This window comes from Aspergillus puulaauensis, chromosome 1 (assembly GCF_016861865.1).
Source record: "Aspergillus puulaauensis MK2 DNA, chromosome 1, nearly complete sequence".
NCBI classification, from domain to species: Eukaryota; Fungi; Ascomycota; class Eurotiomycetes; order Eurotiales; family Aspergillaceae; genus Aspergillus; species Aspergillus puulaauensis.
The window spans coordinates 630,820-650,453 of NC_054857.1; the positions used below are offsets into that span (position 1 = coordinate 630,820).

Here is a 19,634-nt window from a genome sequence, read left to right on the forward strand (position 1 = left end):
TGAGGTGACATGAGAACGATAAAGGATGATCTGTAGCCCTAAATACTTTATTCCGTCAAAGCTATGCTTTCGGAGATCCATTTGTGTAGGAATGATGGATTGTATAAAGAAAGACTGTGCAAAACAGCTTCCATTACCTGGACAGATTCTGGTTCTTCAAGTTATTTCAGGAATATTCTCTCTGGCTTCCTGCATCTGTCAACCCCGATATCGGCTGAGGGAATTCCTTACTGTGAATCAACACAAAGTAACATCTTCACTGGAATAACAAGTAAACAAGCCCAGCAAGCTATCCGCCCGCCTTCTCACATTATCCCCGGACTGTTTCTTCCCTTTCATTGTCCATAACAAGCCCAGTGGTTCTTTCACCTGTCTACCAACCAGAAAGTTGAAACAATATCCATTTTACTCGAACCATGGAGACCACGAGCCCCATCTTCCCCGACGAGATCCTCCTTGAAGTTTGTCGCGTAGCAGCTGAGGGCTTCACCCTGGATGAAGTCTTTACCCTCAGAGGCGTCAACAGTATGAGCAATTCCAGCTACCAGGAAGACACAATACTAACCGCTCCTGTTTTCTAGCCCTATTCGCAGACGAACTGTTCAAGGCAATGGTGCGCAATGGCCGTCTAGAAAATGAGGGCTTCATCACCCGCGATAAAGGACTTCATGAAATTCAGAAGACTGCATGGGAAAGCTGCCCAATGACACTCCAAGTGAAATACCTGCGCCTGAAGCTTCAAAACCACCAGACAAACCCTACCGCATTTACTACCTACATGACTGAGATTTTGCAGATGGATGAGGTCAAGAACGCTGAGCCCGCGGAGCAGGACGTAATACGCGAGAAACTGCTCTACGGCGCCACAGCCACCCCGATACTTGAGTACACCAGATTCGTCGAGCCCTACGGCGATCACCATTCTGCCAAACACGGAAATGGACAGCCTTTCAATCCTAAAGTATCCTATGATGTCCTCCTCGCGGCCAGCGCCATACGTCGTGGCGACGAGGTAGAATTCGCCCGCATCTTCGACAACGACGGAGAGATACCACTGGAATGCGGACGCTTCTACATTGTGCCCATCTACGTTTTGGCCCTGTACGGCACACTCAGCATGGCCAGGGCCGTAGCCAGGAAGAGCGTCGTTTTCCGCAATGACCCCAAACTGGGTGTTTCAACACTCATTCGCCTCTCAGTGGCCAAAGGGAATAAGGAAGCAGTGAATGTGTGGATGCCCATCCTGAGGGCGAAGTGGGATGTTAATTTCCTGGATGAAATGGAGGCCGCCCTGGTTGGCCCTCTTGGATTCATAAATCCCGGCATGGTAAAATTCGTCCTCCAGAGGTGCCTGATGACGGACCGTGTCCTGTACTACAAGCTTCTTCCGATTGCTGTCGAGTACGGCCACATTGACATTGTGGAGTTCATCGTGCGTTATCCATTATTCGACGCATCGGATGCTGAGTTTTACTGTTGGGTCCATCCCCTTGAGCTTGCAAAGGATCTTGAGGACCAAGAGGAGAGGAAGGACATGATTGAGATACTCGTAAGTGCCGGCTTCGATGCGGACGTGTGGGTGCGTCGAGTTGAGGGTAGGCGCGTGGTCTTGGTTACGACCGGCGAGTCTGATCACTTGGAGGATGACGATGAGGTCGATGATGGCGAGAGAAGTGATGACGATTTAGAATGGGAGGATCTCGAAGCGGAGTTACATCCCGACATTGAATTGAACGAGGATGAATGGGATCTCACGGTGAAGATGTCTCAGCTCACATTTTGACCAGGAATACCTCGATGGGAATGAATCAGAATGGATGGACATGCAGATAGCAATTCTTCATTGGATTATGAAACCAAATTGTATTGATTTGAATCTCATCATGAAGATTGGATTCACGCTGGAAACTATCGAAGTACATATCGAATGATGGCCACAACACTTTGTAATGGAGTGGGAGAACAAGCATCTTGAACATGGGATACTCGTCCATAGCAACCGTAAGAACATGGAAATGGAATATCCTGATATCTTGGAATTTGCAATCTGTAACATCAATATCGTAAGATCTGGTGTGTTGAAATTGTGAGGGTGAGATACATGGTTCTGTCTGTCCGTAGACACCACCAGGGCGATGTATTAAGAAGAAAGAGTACATGGTCCATGAGTAGGCCCGAGTCCCAAAAGCCGAATACCCCAGCTTCCTATAATTCAAAATAACCTGACTGCTCACAGAGAAGGTGAAGTCTGTGTAAACCCGTTAACCCCGGCACACAGCCCTATCCAGCTCTTGCCCTCGCCCAGTCACCACAACAACCAAACAGAAGGATATGTGAGATGCCTGATTTTAAGATTCACCGTTATTGTTATATCCTACTGCATTCTACAAGACTCTCTGTAACTTGGACCCCCTCAAGGCGCAGACTAATATAGACCACTTGGTCTGTCGCATATCCAGGTGCAGGCTCTGAATACTGCATGAATGTCTTCGAGACTGTTCTCTCTTTTCTTGTCCGGCCTGAGTCGAATATAGACCCACACAAGCTGTCACTTACCCAAGGGCTATTGGGTGAGGCTCCTTGGTAGGTGTTGATAGCGGAGTGCTGTGCCACTTAACACTGAATCAATAACCAGATTATTCACAAATGTCCGGATTGCTGTGAAAGGCACTGTGGTTTCAGATAAGGAAATTCTAAGAGCCATGTAATAAGAAGTCGGTGTATTCATCGCTCAGGGTGTCAGTGTTTAGTATGTTTCGCCACCAAGGTGCTATATAACCACGATCAATAGCGATGAGATTGCCTTTTCGCTTCACTCTTCCCTTGGCCTGGTACAATTCTTCAATCACTTTATTAATTGCTTATTAAGAACACCTTCCATCTGCCCACCACAGAGACTCCCGTTGCCGCATTCAAACCTCCGTGTTAACGGGAACGTGAAGGAAGATGCCTGCGAAAGGCTATAAGAGCGACCACCATCTCCCACTCGAAGTTCTTTTCGAAATTGTCGACATAGCAGTCCTGACCCTCCCTACTAATGAGATCTTTGGTCTTTGGGGAGTAAATGGTACGTTCATCTCCATACTTACATTGCTGTTGCCGAATCGACTAACAAACGCACCCAGAGACATTCGCATACCAGGCCGAGAAGACTCTGTTCAGACTGCTGGACAGAGAGCCCAGGAAATGGGACTCCGTTCCTCATTCTCTGAGGGTCAAGTACCTGCACCGGAAATATGATCCCAACCCGGACTCCTGCTACCTCTCCGCGTTTATACATGAAATGCTTGCATTGGATACAGCCGCAGACAAGGATGCCTTGAGGACCAAGCTAATCGAGGGCATTGCTCATGGACACTACCGGCTTAGATACCTCCTAGGCCCAAAGGTTGAAATGCGATCTACGCCCTGGTTGAAATCCTGGAGTCATGGGACACTCGCGGACGATTTCAACGTTGTGCTCGCGTGCAGAGCCATACACCGTCAAGATGTCAGCGAGTTTCAAGCGATATTCCCCGCATGCAACGCTGTATACGGATATCGCTTTCAGCTATCTATCTTGGAGGAGGCTGCAAGGGCAGGAAGCCGAGAGATCCTGACGATCTTGCTTCCTTACACCATGACGCAGGAGCTCCATGCCAGCCAGACAAGTCGGATAAACCATGTGTATGGGAATGCCACTCGTCTCCGACCCGAGCCAGTCAGCGGGGGGATTGAAACTGGGTTTACTCGTGCATTGGTACCCATTGCCATCGCGAGCGAGAACCGTGCGGCACTGGAGGTGTGGTTCGAGGGGTTGAAGAAACTACCTGGACACACATTCGAGGCTACCACAGTCAGCATTATGAAAACCCTGACAGCGGACCCAGAAATCCACAAAAGAGAGCTGTCGGAATGGTTCTGGATGTCACTGTCCAACACGGTTACCAATAAGAACATACAGCATGTCACCTTCGTCAGCGCTGTCGAGCACAATGAGATCGCAGTTATCAACACCGTCCTTGCCGACGAGGACTTCGACCCATGCTTCGTACACCTGGACAAAAGCGGAAACCTACTGCTCCTCGTTATCAAACATTGCAAAAACAAGTGGTATAGGTCGAGCCTGGTCAAAGCCCTCCTCGAACGTGGCGTCCACCCCAACACCAGTAGGGTGAGCGACCCAACTCCACTCTACCAGGCCATCAGCGAAGAGGACCTCGACCTTGTCTCTATTCTCTTAGACTTTGGAGCAGACGTATACCCGGCATCTCCGAATTCACCGATTGCGGGTCGGCGGTCTCAGCTGTTGGTTGCCGCCGTGCTCCTCGGCCACTCCAGGCTCGTGAAGATGCTACTGGACAAGGGAGTCTCGCCGTACATCAAGGGGAACACAAGTATCCACCGCGTCCAGCTTATCAATGGACCATCGTCGGTTTCGCTATGGGGTATCCTGTGGCAGTTCTGCGGGTCGAACACTCTACGTCGGCAGAAGTATGATGAGCGGGTTCGTGCTGGTGCAATTCCGCTGAATTACTGGACACCTGGTCAGCTCCATGCCTTGGCTTACTCTGGTGTCAATGGGCCAACTGCGGATAAGGATGTCTATGAGTCTCGAGTGTCGTATAGGCTGTTGGAGGTTGATGCTCATCCGCCGCAGACTGGGACAGGGAGACAGATCGCAGGTAGATGAGGGAACAGGATGGTATGAATGTTTGCATGAGGTTTCTTTTTGTATTTATTTTACCTTCGCTTTTTGACTTCACACCGGCTTGCAATGTATCCATTAATAGATTATCGATAACCTATTCTAGAATTAGATCTCAACAAAGCTGTCCAAACCAGAGCTAATCTCGAGCTGTTTCGCATGTAAGCAGCAGGAATACAGCGTCTGCCATCAAAATAACAATTTATTATGGAGAGCTGACATTCACAGTAATTTGCTCTCCGGTGAGGGAGAGTGAAGACAGGAAATGGCACGTGCTTTAGGGTGCCTTAGGGTATCCCCAGGCGACTAACACAGTCTCAACACCAAAGCACCCATGATAGACTGCATTCTGAATTGCGTTTTCCTATTCTAGCCAGTTGGTCAGTGGGCAATTGGCCCAGAATGGACTCTCTCCCTCTGGAGATCTACCAACAGATCCTCGGATACGTGATAGAAGCCGAGCCCATCGATCATGTTGTCAACACAAGGCTGGTGAACTGTACGTCAACCCAGATCCCTCCTCCAAATCTAAAGGAAAACAGTATTTAATAAATGTCACCTGCCCAGACCGCTGGCAGGACTCCATCACAAGCCTCCTGATCCGCAGCACACGCCTAGAAACCGAGCTTGGCATCAACAGTCCAGAAACAAGAGATGTCCGCAACGACAGATGGCAGCACTTCCCTCTCCGATTCAAGATGCTCTTCATGTGGAACAAGGTAAACCGGCACTCCAGATCACCGACGACCTTCTCCGTCTGGGTTGAGAACATGCTAGAGTCTCGAGGCATTGACGATTCAGACCCCCATTTCCGAGAAGACGTTATCCAGCAACTGATCGGCGGGGCTGCAGTCGGGAACTTGATACCGGTTGAAGTGTTTAGGGCTGCGCAGAGCCTTTCTGCGGATGAGGGCACGCGGGTTCCTGATTTGCTTATGTATTCGTGGGAGCCGCTGGAGGAGACATACTGGATTCTGGTTGCTGCGAACGCGATGAGTATGGGGGATGCGGAGGCGCTGGATTATTTCCTTACCCATGGATATGACATGACGGCGCTGAGTATGCGATTCCGTGTTTGGATCATGAAGGGCAATGGGTCGGTGGTCAACGAGGAGGTCGTTCGTGTCCTGGAGAAGCATTCCGCACCGTTCATCTTTGAAGGGATGAGCTTCAGGATTGACAGGCAGTATCTGTTCAGGGCCATTGAGCTAGGACAGCCGGGGCCTCTGAATGGGCTTTTGGATCATTTGAAGAGGTGTTTTAGGCGTGCGATGGGTCTATTGGTTAACGCGGGCATATTGTATGCGAGGGCGATAGGGAAGAATGACCTGGCGACGGCTCTTGAGATTCGGCAGATCAACGACGCGCTGGAAGAGTTTCCCTACTTGAGTAGCTTGGAGTGGATGGACGCGAGGACTAAATGCATTTCCCTTGATTCGCTGTTTGAGACTTGATGGTGGAAGACAAGCATTGGTGGACGGTTGGAACATGTGCCTTTTGTATGGTATGCTCAAGCTAGAGAATCAAGTTCCGCTAAGAGAGACCATGATTGCGACGATCAGGATCTCGAATACGAGGTAGAGGCAGTGCACGATCCCTGTCGATGTAGGCTGTTCCCACCGTCGAAATCGTCTATCGTGGCCACCCTGGAGGCCTTGTAGCTATACCACTCAATATCTAGGGCTAAGTTGAATAACTCTCTAGTCTGATCAACTCGCCCGATCATAGTCATGGTTCCCAAGGGAAGATCGTTGCCCCTGAAGTGCACGCCAGTGACGCTGGCCCACGAGGCACCGAACGGCCCCAGCTTGGCGCACCAGCAGACACGAGAAACTGCAGCCGTCCACCCAATTGGCGTGACTGATATGGAGAAACGAGGCTGTCGTTTTTGCCCGGGCCTGCTTGGCATCCGGTGGTGCTTGTTGATGAGGAGGCTGAGTTTCCAATCCCCCAACTTTCCTCGAGATGCTGCTTATCTTTGGTCCTGCGACTGCTGCCTCTCGTCTTTCCAGGCGTTTCGCTTGAGTATCCAGAACCGCCATCGAGGGCACGACTATGGCGGAAGCCATCACCACAGTCCTAACGACTAACACTACCTACGGCAATCAGGCAAGCTGGGGCATCCTTGGATATTATCAGACCGGCAGCAGAGGTAGGTGTAGCACACTCCTATTCTGCTACCATTCGAAGCGCGCCTAACAACCAGGAAAACAACAGTCGGTTCAGTTGAGTGCCAGTCTGGGAGCATATACATCACAAACACCGACACCACCGGCTTAGGCGCGTGCTGCCACACCACAGCAACACGATGTGCGTTTGGCGTTTCCTGTGATGGATCTACGATTTTCTGGGCAGATGGTTCTAGTAGCTCTAGATGGTACGTACAATGAGATGGAAAAAGCCCCCAGGGCACGACGACACAGTTACAGCTAATGCGCGATCGACAGTTCGGAGACATGTCGTGGAAGAACCGTCGTTGGCAGCGCGACCGACTCCGGGCCCTGGACTGCATCGTCGTATGTATGTATGGAGGAGGACGATTACAGGACGGATCTTAGTTGGACTCTCGAAGTGCCCGTAACAACGACAATAACAGGATCAGGTATGTGTCCCGGCTGCGACGACGATTATCGTGCCAGAACTGACGGAAAATCGGTATAGCGTCCTACATTTCCTCCGTGAAAGACGCCGAGACCTCCACTGCTACGCCTGCGCCTCCGCCATCAACTGTGGCCTCTGCAACGGCTCCTCCAGACTCCGGAAACGAACACGACGGGGGGAAGGGACAGAATGTCGGGGCAATCGCAGGAGGGGTGGTGGGAGGCGTGGCCGGTCTGACACTGATCCTGGCGGCATTGTGGTTCTATATGAGGCGGAGGAAGCAGAAGGAGGCAGAGATGAGGGAGCTTGGAGCTGGTTATGTGCCCCCGGCGCCGAATAAATGAAGCGAGTTGTATTCTAGATACCCTATTAGTGTTGTTGTTTATATGGCGCATTCCGTGGATTGCATATCCTCGGCATGCTTTTACATACTAATCACATTTCATGATCTAACTATTCCGCTGACGTGATATTATTTTCCTGGAGATTGATACAATTAGGATTGTGCCATTAGAATTCCTCCACACCCCGCCCACGGGCCTGGTGTGGGGAGCCTGTCAGGAGCATTAATGGTAACCATGTATCCTGGCCAGTTCTCGTAACTGAATCCCACGCCTCAGGTCGCAGCAAGGCAGCAACAGTATCTTCATCCCTTATCCCATTTAGGGCATCCCATACAACTCGCTCCAAACTCGGAAACACCCCGCGTGATACTTGGGCAAAAAGAGGAGGGTTCCCAATGCTCAATCTCCCACATTTGGCCGCCCAGACGGGGCGAACTTGTTTGATAGCCGCGAATAATCCCCATACCCAATCCAAAACATGTTATAGAGCTGGTCGTTAAGATATAAATGTTGTAGCGCGGTGAGCTGGCAAATGCTGAACATGATGCGATAGTCTTGATATATGGAAGAAGAACTGGCAGTTGCGGATTCCAGCATCCAGTGCAGCAGAGTTAACGATCTCGTCTGGATCCGGTCCTAGTGGGATGTTGCCATATTCTACATTCGGCGGTACCACTATAAGCAGAGTAACGAGATCGCCTGAGGGCTTGCCCACGTTCTTCATACCCAAGACGGGCGCAAGCTCTCTGATGACAGCCCGGGCATAAATGGTGCGCAACTCGACAAAGGCTTCGAGGCGCTAGACAACTTGATGATGCCAATGATACTCCGTCAGGTATGCTCTACTGTACCTCGCAACCAGAGTGATGATTCTGGTAAGAAGACAGTGTTAGGGCTGGGATACTCCACCGGATTGTTCCAAGATCTCGATCAAGCGCGTACTTGGCGTACTTGGCAATGAAGATGCCAGACATACAGACGGGCTCGAGTTAACGTGCCTCATGACAAGGGGGGGGGTCGTTCTTCCCCGTGTGCTGACCCAGTTTATCTTCTATAGCACCTTCATCGCGATGGAGGGAGAGTGTTGGAGGTTATTCGGCTGAAAGCGAGGATCCACGCAGTCTGAGATAGACCTCGTATTGGGCCGCGTCACCCTGCAACGTGGGGAAATGACAGCAGTCCGATCGCCAGAGGCCAAAGCAGAGACTTGGAGGCTCATTGTTCTCTCGCCATCTCCGCATTGAATGTTTTGGTGATTCTTCCTGTCACTGGCCAGCAAGCCGGTGATGAGCCGTCAAAACCACCAATAACCCCAAGCCCCCGCGACAACAGGATTGATCTGCATGTTGAGGCCTGTTTTTCTTATGCGACTCATACTTTAGTTTGCTCGCATTTCCTGTCGTGGCCACCCACGTCTCGCGCCGGGAAGAGCGGCAGCGATGCCGAGTTTTGAAAGGCCTGGGCTCCTTGACCAGCGCAGCTTGATTGGAAACGTGCCTTCTCCAAGCCCAGAATGTCTCAGGACGAGGCTCGATAGCAGCCTGTAAATCCCCCGCTGTTGATGCCTTTAATGGGCCAAGATCTGCCACGCCTTGTGCCTGATACGCCACACAAAGTCACATCCAGCCACTGCGACAACGCTGTCAGCCTTCGCGACATGACTTGTCAATTCCTCCATCGGCAGCCTGCAGCACCTCGTATTCCGGAAATTAGCCCAGACTCGAGAAGAGGGGGTGGAGGCAATCTTGCGATCCCAGTCCTTGGGGCTCTGTCTCCAGGCTGCAGATGCCCTAACGCCGCCGTATAAAAGGACCAGCCGATTCCCATCCCGGAGCGGAATTGTCGCCATCTCTATACTTTATTCGTCTTTCCGTCTTTCTTCTCAGTCACTCGTTCGAAAGATGTACGCCTCCATCATTGCCCTCGGCTCTCTTCTGGCTGTCCAGGCTGTTGTTGCCGACAACTCCCTGCAGCTTAACCACGTCCTCAGCAAGCGCCAGGGCGACGACCAGTCTTTCGTTCCTCCCACCACCCCTGGTTGCCCATCTGGCTGGCCGACGTGCGGGACTAGCAATATCTGCTACAACCCTCGCCGCGGAGACACTTGCTGTCCCGATGGAACTTGTACGTACCGCATTCCTCCATCGATTTGTGATACTAACAGAAGTATAGGGGCCTGTCCTGCCGGCAATTTCTGTCTGCAGCAGGGTCTCTGCTGTCCTGATGTGCGTACTCCCTAGCCTATCCTACTGCGAAGAACAGCAATACTAACAACTGCTACAGGGCATTGACCCCCAGACCTGCGCGGAGAACGAGGGTATAACCCTCACCTCGTCGAGCACCAGTGAACCCACCAGCGCCCCAGAGCCTACTGAGAGCGAGTCGCCAACCTCCTCGCGCCCCGTTATCCCAACCGGCACCAGCGAGACTCCCTCTGGCACTCCCCCAGCCAGCTCCTCCCCTGCCCCCCCGGAGTTCACTGGCGGTGCGAACTCCCACCTCGCTGGCGGCGCTGCTGCTGTTCTCGGCGGCCTGGGAATAATTGGCAATCTTGTCCTCTAGAGTCGTCTCTACGCTGTATAAGAATGTGAACGGGATCAGGGATGATAGTGAAAATGATATGCAAGTTAGTAATTAATGGTAATGTAGGGCTTAGCTCAATGAACTTGATATGATCCCAGTGTAGTCCAGACCTTAAGTGGATCTTCCATCGTCCCCACCAAATCCTCTGCATAAACCATCCATCCATCCCACTCCTCCCACTTCTCCCACTTCAACTTCTCCTGACTCCTCCTCCAATCGCCCATTCTGCTGTAATTTACCCAATGGCCACACCATCAAATCGCCGCATCCAAATCCTCCTCTCCGTCGATTTCGACGCGGTCTCCGGCTTTCTCGGAACAGGAGCATCGCCCACAAACGGCCTGTCGGACTTCAGCAGCGGCTATTTCGCAGCGCAAGTGGGCGTCCCCCGCCTGCTGCGCCTATTCCAGAAACATGCAATTTCGTCCTCAGTAACTTGGTTTGTGCCGGGGCATTCGATGGAGTCGTTCCCCCATGAGACACAGGCCATTGTCGACTCGGGCGCTGAAATCGGATGTCATGGGTACGCGCATGAGGGTGCACCGCAGCTCTCTGAGGAGCAGGAGAAGGATGTTATTGAGAAATGTGTTCAGCTTGCGACGGATTTAACGGGGAAGAAGCCGCTTGGTTGGAGGGCACCTCTGTACCAGCTTAGAGAGCATACGGTCAAGGTTCTCGAGGAACAAGGGTTCCTATACGGTGCGACACCTACTGCCCTCGGCAGATCTATCTTCTAATCTAGTCAGACACGTCTTTAACACACCATGATTCTGCGCCATACTTTCTCCTTTCCAGAACAACTCCCAAACCGATTGACTTCTCGCCATCCGTCCCGGCCTCATCCTGGATGCACCCGCTCCCACCCCCAGCACCACGAACAGCAAGCACACTGGTCGAAATTCCATGTAACTGGTACATGGAGGACATGACGCCCATGCAATATCTCCCCGCTGTAGCAAACTCGCACGGCTTCGTCAGTCCAGACACGATCGAGCAGAACTGGAAGGCCCGGTTCGAGTATCTCTACCACGAGACCATTGATGGCGCGACGCAGGACTTTGTCTTCCCGCTCGTTCTGCATCCGGATACGAGTGGAATGGCGCATGTCATTGGCATGATTGATCGCGTTATTGAGTGGTTGAAGGGGTGGGATGGTGTGGAGTTTTCTACGTATGGTGATTGTGCGAAGCAATGGAAGGGGAGGCAGTAACTTGAGTTGAACTCTTTGTGTTTTGGTCTTTAAATACATATAGTAGCATTTATCTGTTTGATGCTATTGTAATGTTATAAACGAGCGACTGGCCCGGAGACCACGATATGCAAAGTCAACTTCAGTCTTCCTGATGCAAGCAGACTGTGTTCCAATTCCAGATTACCAGAAGTTCCAGACATTCAAGCTGGCTTCTCCGTTGCATCCTTGCCCATATGCCTATACTACGTCAGCCTTATCCAGAACGAAAGCCAGACCACTCACCTCATCTGCACCTTCCTCAGTCCCTTCAACAACCTCTCATACTCATCAACATTCACCCCCTTCCCCTTCGCCTGTCGAATCTTAACCTCCTTCCCCTTCTTCACCCACCCCCTCACACTGCCCGCCGCACCCAGCCGATCCCCTTTATCACTCCCAACAGCCCTCCCATCCAAATTCGGATCCAGCATCTGGCTGAAATCCCGATTCGCAGGGGAGACGTAGAGCGGATCAACCGCGCCGTCAACACGCACCTCCTCTTCGAAGCACTGGAACTCGCCCTCGGGGTTTGTTATCGAGGGGTCGTATGCGTAGTTGTCGCCGCCGACGGCGTTGTCTGTGCCGCTGTAGGCGGTTTCGGCGCGCTCGGGGGATAGGATTTGCCGCTCGAGCGTTTCGAGCATTTCCTGCCGTTCTTGCGCTGTTGTTGGCGGGCGGAGGGGTTCTTTGGTAGAGGATAGGGAGGGGAGGTGGGTTGTTGGTGTTGTTGATAGGGGACGGATGTGACTCAGTGTGCTGCTGCGTAGATGTAGAGGGGTGGATGTGAGGCCTCTTAGGCCTTGTGTACAGGATCTGATTCGGAAACTCATTTCGATAGCTTGTTTCAGTAGATTGGTAAGTCTCTATTCTGTAAGAGCTGTTTGGCAGTGGAAGTTGCAGGCCCCGTGCACTATTTATTATGGGCTGGGAATGCTGGTCCATGGATGGTGCTGGTTTTGACGTCACGGTACCGGATATATGATGTGTCTTCCTTGAGTTTCTCAGGCTTTAATATTATATTATATAGGCCACATATAAGAGTTTATCTCGTATGTTCTGGGCTATTTGGACTCATTCATGGTGCGTACGTTGGCCAGAAGACTTTGACAGATACAGCTTCATGCAGGGGGCTGTAATTCCACATACATCCCCATCCTGTCACTCGCGTGGGCTGAGGCTGGAACAGCTGGATTCTGGGGAAAGCTGGAGCTCTGACCCATGGATCAGGCGGGGAAGCAGTCTCGCCACCATGAATCTAGCCATTTATTCCCCAAAGTCTTGTGACTGATAGGGATGGTCTCCGGCCGAGAAGGATGGCAAATGCCAGGATTTCATTACTATTCATTTGTTCTCATTAAAGAGTGTCTGCTGCAAAGCATGCCCAATAACGTCAACGCCAGCCCTAATCCAGTTCCGCATCGCCTATTTAATATACTTGAACATCCTCATAGAATGGAAAGTCCTGTAGACGCCAAACAAAGTCGAGGCGACTCCGACTCCGCCGGCAGTCCAGGCGGCTCCCTGGCGGTACAGCGAGCTGTACGGGATTTGGTTCTCTGGCTGGGCTTTCTAATTGACATAAGTATCTCATAGTTCGTCTTTTGGGATGTAGACGTACTGAGCGGAGACGTCGGCTGACGACTCCTGCTTGTTGGCCTCCGCGGCCTAGTAGGATTTGATACATTGTTCTTGTGGTAGTTGTTTGTAGTGATGCTTGACTTGGGGAGAGCTTCGAGTGGCTCTTGGCCTTATATAACTGTGGTTGGCGAGTATGACGTGGAGTGTCCCCAGTTGGACGGTTGTTCCACGGTCGGGATGCTTACTCGATATTGGAAGATTCTCGTTCATTTATAGTACTACTCCGCTATCCTAATGTTTAACCGGTAAATGTAATAACTTATACACTGTAGTTGAGCTGAACTGGCTTATTGCCCGACGTGGCTAGCGCGGGGATCGCAGGGCGTCGATTATTTTATTTATTTCTATTTAATTCCAGCTTGTTTCTGCAACTCCCTTGAAAATGCCATCGCGCACATTCGACATCCTCCCCTACGACGTGCTCGTTATCATAGTTTCCCATGTCCCAGTCCTGGACTACTACGCCCTCAAACTAGCAGGCTGTCGGCCACTCACCGACTTTATCCGAGATGTCCTCTCGCGGATCCCCAAAACACAGTATCTAGAGGCCATCCGGAGAGACGATGCCCGCCGAAAAGGCATCCCTGAGCACCAAGGCAGAAGACCGATGGAAATTCTAATCGAGAGAGGTCGGCCATATCTGGTACTAGACCACACGCACAGATACCCAGGGCGCTCAAACGAATGCAAAGAGTACGATGCGGGTCGAAGCCAGGTTATTGTTGCTGTGGAGAACAGATCATTCTCGCCTGTTCTGCATTGGGCCGCTCTTTACGGCCAAGAGGAGATTGCACTGTTACTGAAGGACCGAGTGAATCTCAGGGCAGCATTCCGCAACCGCACGGCCCTGCATTATGCAGTGATGGGCAACCAACTGAAGATGGCACAGATGCTGCTTGACCATGGGGCATACATCAACGCCGCAGATGACAAGGGGAAGACACCCCTCGCTCTCGCAGTTGAATATGGTGCAGATGACGTGGCAGCTCTGCTCCAGTCGCATGGGGGCCAAAGTGACTGGCCGACGATACTCAGAACAGAGGAATGGGCGCGTCCCATTACCAACTGGAGAGATGGAGATCCAGACCCAGTGGTCTCGCTTGATGCCTTCCAAACCCACCTGACAGAACAGATGCTCAACGGCTGTTTTCAACTGAGGGCTTACCTGAAGCACTTCCATCTCCGGCGAATAGGGGACTTGGAGCAGATGCGATCACACCAAACTTGGGTCGTGCACCAGAGCTTAGGTATGGAAGACACTCGTTTGATTGAATTCATGCTCGACGAAGGCTGGGACGTTCACAAACACGACGACTGCTTCCTAAATGCATTGTACCTCGCGGCTGAAGCGAACAGGCTCCGAGCTGTGGAGATTCTGCTCGATCACGGAGCTGATCCAACAATGCTGGGCCCTCGTCCGGACTTTGTACCCCTCCATGTCGCCATATATTGTCAGAGGAGAGAAATCGTTGACTTGATGCTCTCGCGGGGGTTCTCACCCGACGTGCGGAATGGAAAGGGAGAGACACTGCTTCACAAGATGGTGCGAGAGCGCGCTTCTGGGAGCCAGTTCGACTATGCAGTGGCCCAAGGTGTTGGCCTAAACCTAAAGGACTCCATGGGAAACACACCCCTACGTCTCGCTGTACATCTAGGCCCCCGTCACAGTGGGACCGATGGCTGGGACGTCGTGGAAAACGCCGTTAAGCTAGGCGCCGACGTAAACATAGCAAATGACAAAGGGGTTACTCCATTGTTGTCCGCCATGAAACGGTTGAGAGATGGCTACATAGTCAAATTCCTCCTTGACCACGGGGCAGATGTGAACGTCGTGGACCGTGCGGGACGTGGTGCATTTCACTACGGCATATCAAACTCTTACGGCGCCTTCCGTGAGTATTTCAAGTTGTTGGTTGACCGCGGGGTGGATATCAATCTACGAGATGAAGACGGGTGTACTCCTCTCCATACTGCAACTGAGGATGCGAACTATTGGTATTCTGGGATTACTCTTCTACCCCTAGGTGCAGATGTCAACGCCCGGACCAATGCAGGAGACACCCCCTTGCATTGCCTTTTGCGTCGTCCGTCTATAAATGCCAAGCAATACTCACTTTGCGGCAAGATTCTCGAATTCGGAGCGGATGTCAACGCCAGGGATGCAGCTGGCTTTTCACCACTACTTCTCTTCCTGAAGGCTTGTGTGGTAACCGAGGATAGTGTAGATTACTCGAAGAGAACCATGGAGCTCTTACTGCGGTATGGAGCGGGCTTGGATGGTTTTGATGAGGACGGAATCTCCACGCAGGATCTGTATATACGCTGGAAGAAACAAATAGAGACGGTAGAGGGCAAAGTATCCTCTCCTGCCGCAATAGCAATGAGATAATAAAGTCAGATATACCTTAAGATAATGTCCGCTCCTATTAGCAGTGGTTATAGCCAAGACATGTCACTAGTCTACTCCGCCCCGAGCTCCAGTGAAGAGGCGGAGAACAAGAGCAGCGGGTCGTTAGGGATAAGGTTCTATTTGTAGGCTGACTGTTGTGCAATAATAGTCATAACCTGTGCGTCATCTTTTTTTAGCAATATCTACCCTTCACGATTTTTCTTAACCGAGTGTTCGAGTAGTTGGGTTGGAGTCGTTCATACCTCTACACCTAATATATTGTATACCTTAGTGTCTTATTGGCTTTAGCTGCAATGCAACATCGGCCCGCAGTTCCCAAGGTAGCAATATAAAGTAAGCAACCCTTCCCACTTCTCTTTTTAAGCTGTTTCTTTTCATCGAATACGTATTTCATCCATCGTCTTACAACTCCATTAAAGATCCAACATGTCATCACGCCCCCGTATTCGCGATCTGGGGTACAGCCCCGGCAGATTCGCCCCAGGCCCCAAGAACTCCCTCCTCGATGTCGAGGGTAAGCACACCCTGATCATCACCATTGCTATTCTCCATGATGCTATCAATCTAACAGTCTACAGGCGTCACGGTCGGCCAAGTCACCATCCACCAAAACCCCGACATCCACACTGGCCTCACACTGATATTCCCCCGCGGAGTCAAACACACCAGGGACTTGCCTTGCTATGCGGCAACCCACGACCTCAACGGGATGGGCGAACTAACTGGGTCGCATGCGATAGCTGAATGGGGATTTCTGAACACTGTACGCATCTACCCACTATCAATCCTACTTATTCAACGTTCTTGTAGGAGCTGACATGACACAGCCGATCGCTCTGACCAACACGGTCAGCGTCGGGAAGGTATATGACGGCGTGTTTCTGTGGGAACTCGAACAGGCCGAGAAGTCTGGAGAGGATGACCTGCAGGCCGCGAGGAGGATGAATATACCTGTCGTGGGAGAGACGTACGACGGCCTTCTCAACGACATTAGTGCCTCTGTAATCGGCAAGAATGACGTCTATGATGCTGTCCAGGCATCGAAGACGCAAAGTGACATCTTGGAGGGGAATCATGGTGGAGGGACCGCGATGCGATGCCACGGGTATAAAGGTGGTACGGGGACAAGCTCGAGGATTGTTCCCGGGGTTGAAAGGGACTATACGCTCGGTGTTCTTGTACAGGCTAATCATGGCCAGAAGCAAGATCTAAGAATTGGGAACGTCCCAGTTGGTGAGATTTTAGCTAGGGAAGATGCTGCTACTGGGAAACAGGTTGAGTTGCCAGCGGCAGGCAGGGCCGCAGAGGGAAGTACGTATCCTCGGAGCTATCAAGGAAAAGTTTTATACTGATATATGTACCTCCAGGTATCATCATAGTAGTTGTGTGAGTTCCATCACTGCCGTCTACACTTCCATACCCTAACCAACACGCAGCACCGACGCCCCCTTACTCCCACACCAACTGCGACGTATCGCCCAGCACGCGGGAATGGGTGTCACACAGGTACGTACAGGCATTAGCCCACCCAGAGAATCAGAGTAAACAGTGATCACAGGTCGGCGGCCACTCCGCAGGACGGAACTTCTCCGGCGAGATATTCCTCGCTCTATCAACCGGGACATCGCCCAACGAACTGGCGTCGGATTCCAGCGGATTCGACTACCTCCCTCCAATTGAAACACAGCGCGTCGAGACGGTCAAGAATGAAGTCATCGATTCCTTATTCTACGCGACGTCTGAAGCGACAGAGGAGGCAATTCTTAATGCACTCTGCAAGGCCGAGACATTGGCCGGCTTCAAGGGGCGGACGCAGGAGGCATTGCCCGTTGATAGAGTTAAACAGCTGCTGGACAGGTATATGGTCAAGTTAGATGTATAAAGGATCGTATGCATGATTTAAACGCGTATTCAATGCCCGTGGTATTCTGGCATGGGCCGTGGGAGAGGGGATACTAGTAACTAGTAATATCCGTCGAAGGGTGCTTAATTGAACCTGTTCTAGTGTGGAGCGTACAACATGTACAGGTGTAAAAGTCAACACATATGCCCTGTTTGACTGAGTTCGCTCGGATAGGCAACAGCGATCAAGAGTCAGTCGCACCTTCTCAATTTACTGGACTCAAAAAGCGAACTTGGGGAGGCACGACGGGCGATGGAGAAAAGGAAGGAACGACCAACTCCTCTGCTCAGCCGCGCCTGCCCTCGGTCTAATGGAAGGGATTGCAACCTCTGGGAAGGAGCAATCGGGCTTGTACCTACCAATATGGATGTGGCACAGATTCATTGCATTGTTCGGGTCTCCTCTAGTGCACCAGATGGGAGGAGGAAACACCTAGTCATCCACCATATATCTACATAGGGATCCCGCCTACGATTACCAAGGATATTAGCAGCCCATATGCTCAGCCGCTGCTCGTCATAGATGAACTGGCATATGCCGCAGCATAATGTTTCAATATTAATCGTTAATTACTTCTAATTATACCATGGAAAACCAAGCACTGCTGAACCGCATGCTTTAAAAGAAATGTCAAAGAATGGACGGGAAAACAAGTTACAGTAGCAAAGGCTCGACTAGACGTCAACAGGCTCTTGTTGGTTATCAGCAAGGAAATCACAGAGCAACAGCAACAGCCAAGACACCAACAGCCCCGACAACACTAGCAAGGACAGATGGGTTCAGCATGCCAGCCGCGCCGTCATTATCACCACTACCGTTGCCGGACGAGGAGTTGCTATCCTCGTCGTCGTCAGATGAGCTGCTGTTGCTACTCTCGTCACTGGACGAGCTGCCGCCGCTAGTAGACGACGGAGACGAGGACGAGGAGTCGTCATCATTGTCATCATCATCGTTGCTGCTGCTGCCGCTGCTAGATGAACCAGTCGATTCCGGGAGCTCGACACCCCAAGCCTCGCCGATATAGTCCTTCAGACCATCAGGAAGCTCGGCAGCCCATGCCGGGGGGTGGCCGTCCAAAGCGGCCTTGTATGCAGACGAGACCTCGGTAGGGTCGGTGAGCTTCGAGCTCAGGGAGGGCGGGAGGTTCTGCACCTCCGAGACGATGGACTTGGGAAGCTCGATGCCGGCGAATTCAACGGTGTCGTCGTCGGAGCTCGAGCTGGAGTCGGAGCTGGAGTCAGAGCTGGAGTCGGAACTGGAGCCGGAGGTGGAGAATGAACCAGAGCCGCCAAAGGTCGTGGTGGGAATGTCGCCGGTGTCATGGTCCTCAATCCAGTCGTCGAGTGAAGGAACGTCGTCGGGTCCTCGTGGGAGGTTGCTGTTGTGCAGACGTTAGTATTAGATGAAGGCTTCAGTGGAAGGGACGGTTGTATGACTTACGCCGGCTGAGACGCCAGGGCCACTGAGGTCAGTGCCAGGATAGAGATGTATTTTGCGTGCATATTGAGGTATCAACAAGGGTATCAAGCAGAGTAAACAAATGAGCGTAAGAACAAAATATGAGGGAAAGTAGGACGGTTAGATGGATGATGAGCAAAAGGCTTCACACGTCTTCTTCAACGCCTCTTCTTCCCATGGGGAAAGCCCCTTTAAAATACCGTTGGGATCACCAGCAGCCCGAAAGACCCCGTGCCAAAAACAAACTTCGATCAGGGCTCGATCAGTCGAACCAGAGGTTCATCAAATTGCGAATGCACATCGCTCGTATTCAGCCTCACCACTCAGGGCGACTTTGAGGGGGACGAGCCCTACCTCCTCGTATTCAGAGTGGATTCGTCCTATAGGGTTGCCTTACATTGACCACCCAGAGGAGAGGCGAAGGAACAGGGCCCTGTGAGGATGGAGGGTTCTTGAAGAGGTTACTTCGACTTGCTGCAAGGTTCGGACAGCGCATTGCAGGACCCTCAGAATTGAAACGGTTGTCTACCTTGGTCATACACCTCGCATGTTCGCAGTCACAGAGCCATTGTCCGTGTGTCTTCGTTCTATTTTGGCAATACGAAAGTGTGGGCCTGCTTGGGCTGTTCTGACTCGTACATTACTACATTGTCGGGAGCTGGCCCGAGATTGCTGGACCCTGAGTGGATGACAGTGTGCAGAAAATCCTTCAAGTCTTTGCCAAGCTATTGAATCTCGTGTTACATCTTGGCAACTCGATGTTTCCAACATGCAAGGTG

At 51.6% G+C, this 19,634-nt stretch overlaps 10 protein-coding genes across 10 annotated transcripts; 8 read left to right on the forward strand and 2 right to left on the reverse strand.

Annotated features, from left to right (window-relative positions):
- Window positions 1-416: 416 nt before the first annotated feature.
- APUU_10292S (uncharacterized protein) lies at window positions 417-1,783 on the forward strand (the record flags this gene model as incomplete). Its single annotated transcript, XM_041699174.1, has 2 exons — window positions 417-525; window positions 582-1,783. 2 exons carry the CDS (start codon window positions 417-419, stop codon window positions 1,781-1,783), a joined length of 1,311 nt encoding a protein of 436 aa, XP_041549658.1.
- Window positions 1,784-2,946: 1,163 nt separating this feature from the next.
- On the forward strand, window positions 2,947-4,672 carry APUU_10293S (ankyrin repeat domain-containing protein; the record flags this gene model as incomplete). Its single annotated transcript, XM_041699185.1, has 2 exons — window positions 2,947-3,067; window positions 3,126-4,672. The coding sequence occupies 2 exons, from the start codon at window positions 2,947-2,949 to the stop codon at window positions 4,670-4,672; spliced, it is 1,668 nt and encodes a 555-aa protein (XP_041549659.1).
- A 417-nt stretch (window positions 4,673-5,089) lies between these two features.
- APUU_10294S (uncharacterized protein) lies at window positions 5,090-6,141 on the forward strand (the record flags this gene model as incomplete). The annotated part of the gene is made up of 2 exons (XM_041699196.1): window positions 5,090-5,186; window positions 5,255-6,141. 2 exons carry the CDS (start codon window positions 5,090-5,092, stop codon window positions 6,139-6,141), a joined length of 984 nt encoding a protein of 327 aa, XP_041549660.1.
- A 601-nt stretch (window positions 6,142-6,742) lies between these two features.
- On the forward strand, window positions 6,743-7,632 carry APUU_10295S (uncharacterized protein; the record flags this gene model as incomplete). The annotated part of the gene is made up of 4 exons (XM_041699207.1): window positions 6,743-6,839; window positions 6,905-7,064; window positions 7,135-7,289; window positions 7,349-7,632. The coding sequence occupies 4 exons, from the start codon at window positions 6,743-6,745 to the stop codon at window positions 7,630-7,632; spliced, it is 696 nt and encodes a 231-aa protein (XP_041549661.1).
- A 1,901-nt stretch (window positions 7,633-9,533) lies between these two features.
- Window positions 9,534-10,194, forward strand: APUU_10296S (uncharacterized protein; the record flags this gene model as incomplete). Its single annotated transcript, XM_041699218.1, has 3 exons — window positions 9,534-9,756; window positions 9,805-9,857; window positions 9,916-10,194. The coding sequence occupies 3 exons, from the start codon at window positions 9,534-9,536 to the stop codon at window positions 10,192-10,194; spliced, it is 555 nt and encodes a 184-aa protein (XP_041549662.1).
- Window positions 10,195-10,457: 263 nt separating this feature from the next.
- On the forward strand, window positions 10,458-11,425 carry APUU_10297S (polysaccharide deacetylase family protein; the record flags this gene model as incomplete). Its single annotated transcript, XM_041699229.1, has 2 exons — window positions 10,458-10,914; window positions 10,962-11,425. The coding sequence occupies 2 exons, from the start codon at window positions 10,458-10,460 to the stop codon at window positions 11,423-11,425; spliced, it is 921 nt and encodes a 306-aa protein (XP_041549663.1).
- Window positions 11,426-11,607: 182 nt separating this feature from the next.
- On the reverse strand, window positions 11,608-12,276 carry APUU_10298A (uncharacterized protein; the record flags this gene model as incomplete). The annotated part of the gene is made up of 2 exons (XM_041699240.1): window positions 11,608-11,644; window positions 11,690-12,276. The coding sequence occupies 2 exons, from the start codon at window positions 12,274-12,276 to the stop codon at window positions 11,608-11,610; spliced, it is 624 nt and encodes a 207-aa protein (XP_041549664.1).
- A 1,190-nt stretch (window positions 12,277-13,466) lies between these two features.
- On the forward strand, window positions 13,467-15,473 carry APUU_10299S (ankyrin repeat domain-containing protein; the record flags this gene model as incomplete). Its single annotated transcript, XM_041699251.1, has 1 exon — window positions 13,467-15,473. One exon carries the CDS (start codon window positions 13,467-13,469, stop codon window positions 15,471-15,473), a length of 2,007 nt encoding a protein of 668 aa, XP_041549665.1.
- A 447-nt stretch (window positions 15,474-15,920) lies between these two features.
- APUU_10300S (P1 family peptidase) lies at window positions 15,921-17,376 on the forward strand (the record flags this gene model as incomplete). Its single annotated transcript, XM_041699264.1, has 6 exons — window positions 15,921-16,008; window positions 16,073-16,257; window positions 16,322-16,805; window positions 16,862-16,880; window positions 16,931-17,000; window positions 17,053-17,376. The coding sequence occupies 6 exons, from the start codon at window positions 15,921-15,923 to the stop codon at window positions 17,374-17,376; spliced, it is 1,170 nt and encodes a 389-aa protein (XP_041549666.1).
- A 735-nt stretch (window positions 17,377-18,111) lies between these two features.
- On the reverse strand, window positions 18,112-18,899 carry APUU_10301A (uncharacterized protein; the record flags this gene model as incomplete). Its single annotated transcript, XM_041699275.1, has 2 exons — window positions 18,112-18,775; window positions 18,838-18,899. 2 exons carry the CDS (start codon window positions 18,897-18,899, stop codon window positions 18,112-18,114), a joined length of 726 nt encoding a protein of 241 aa, XP_041549667.1.
- Between the last annotated feature and the right edge of the window lie 735 nt (window positions 18,900-19,634).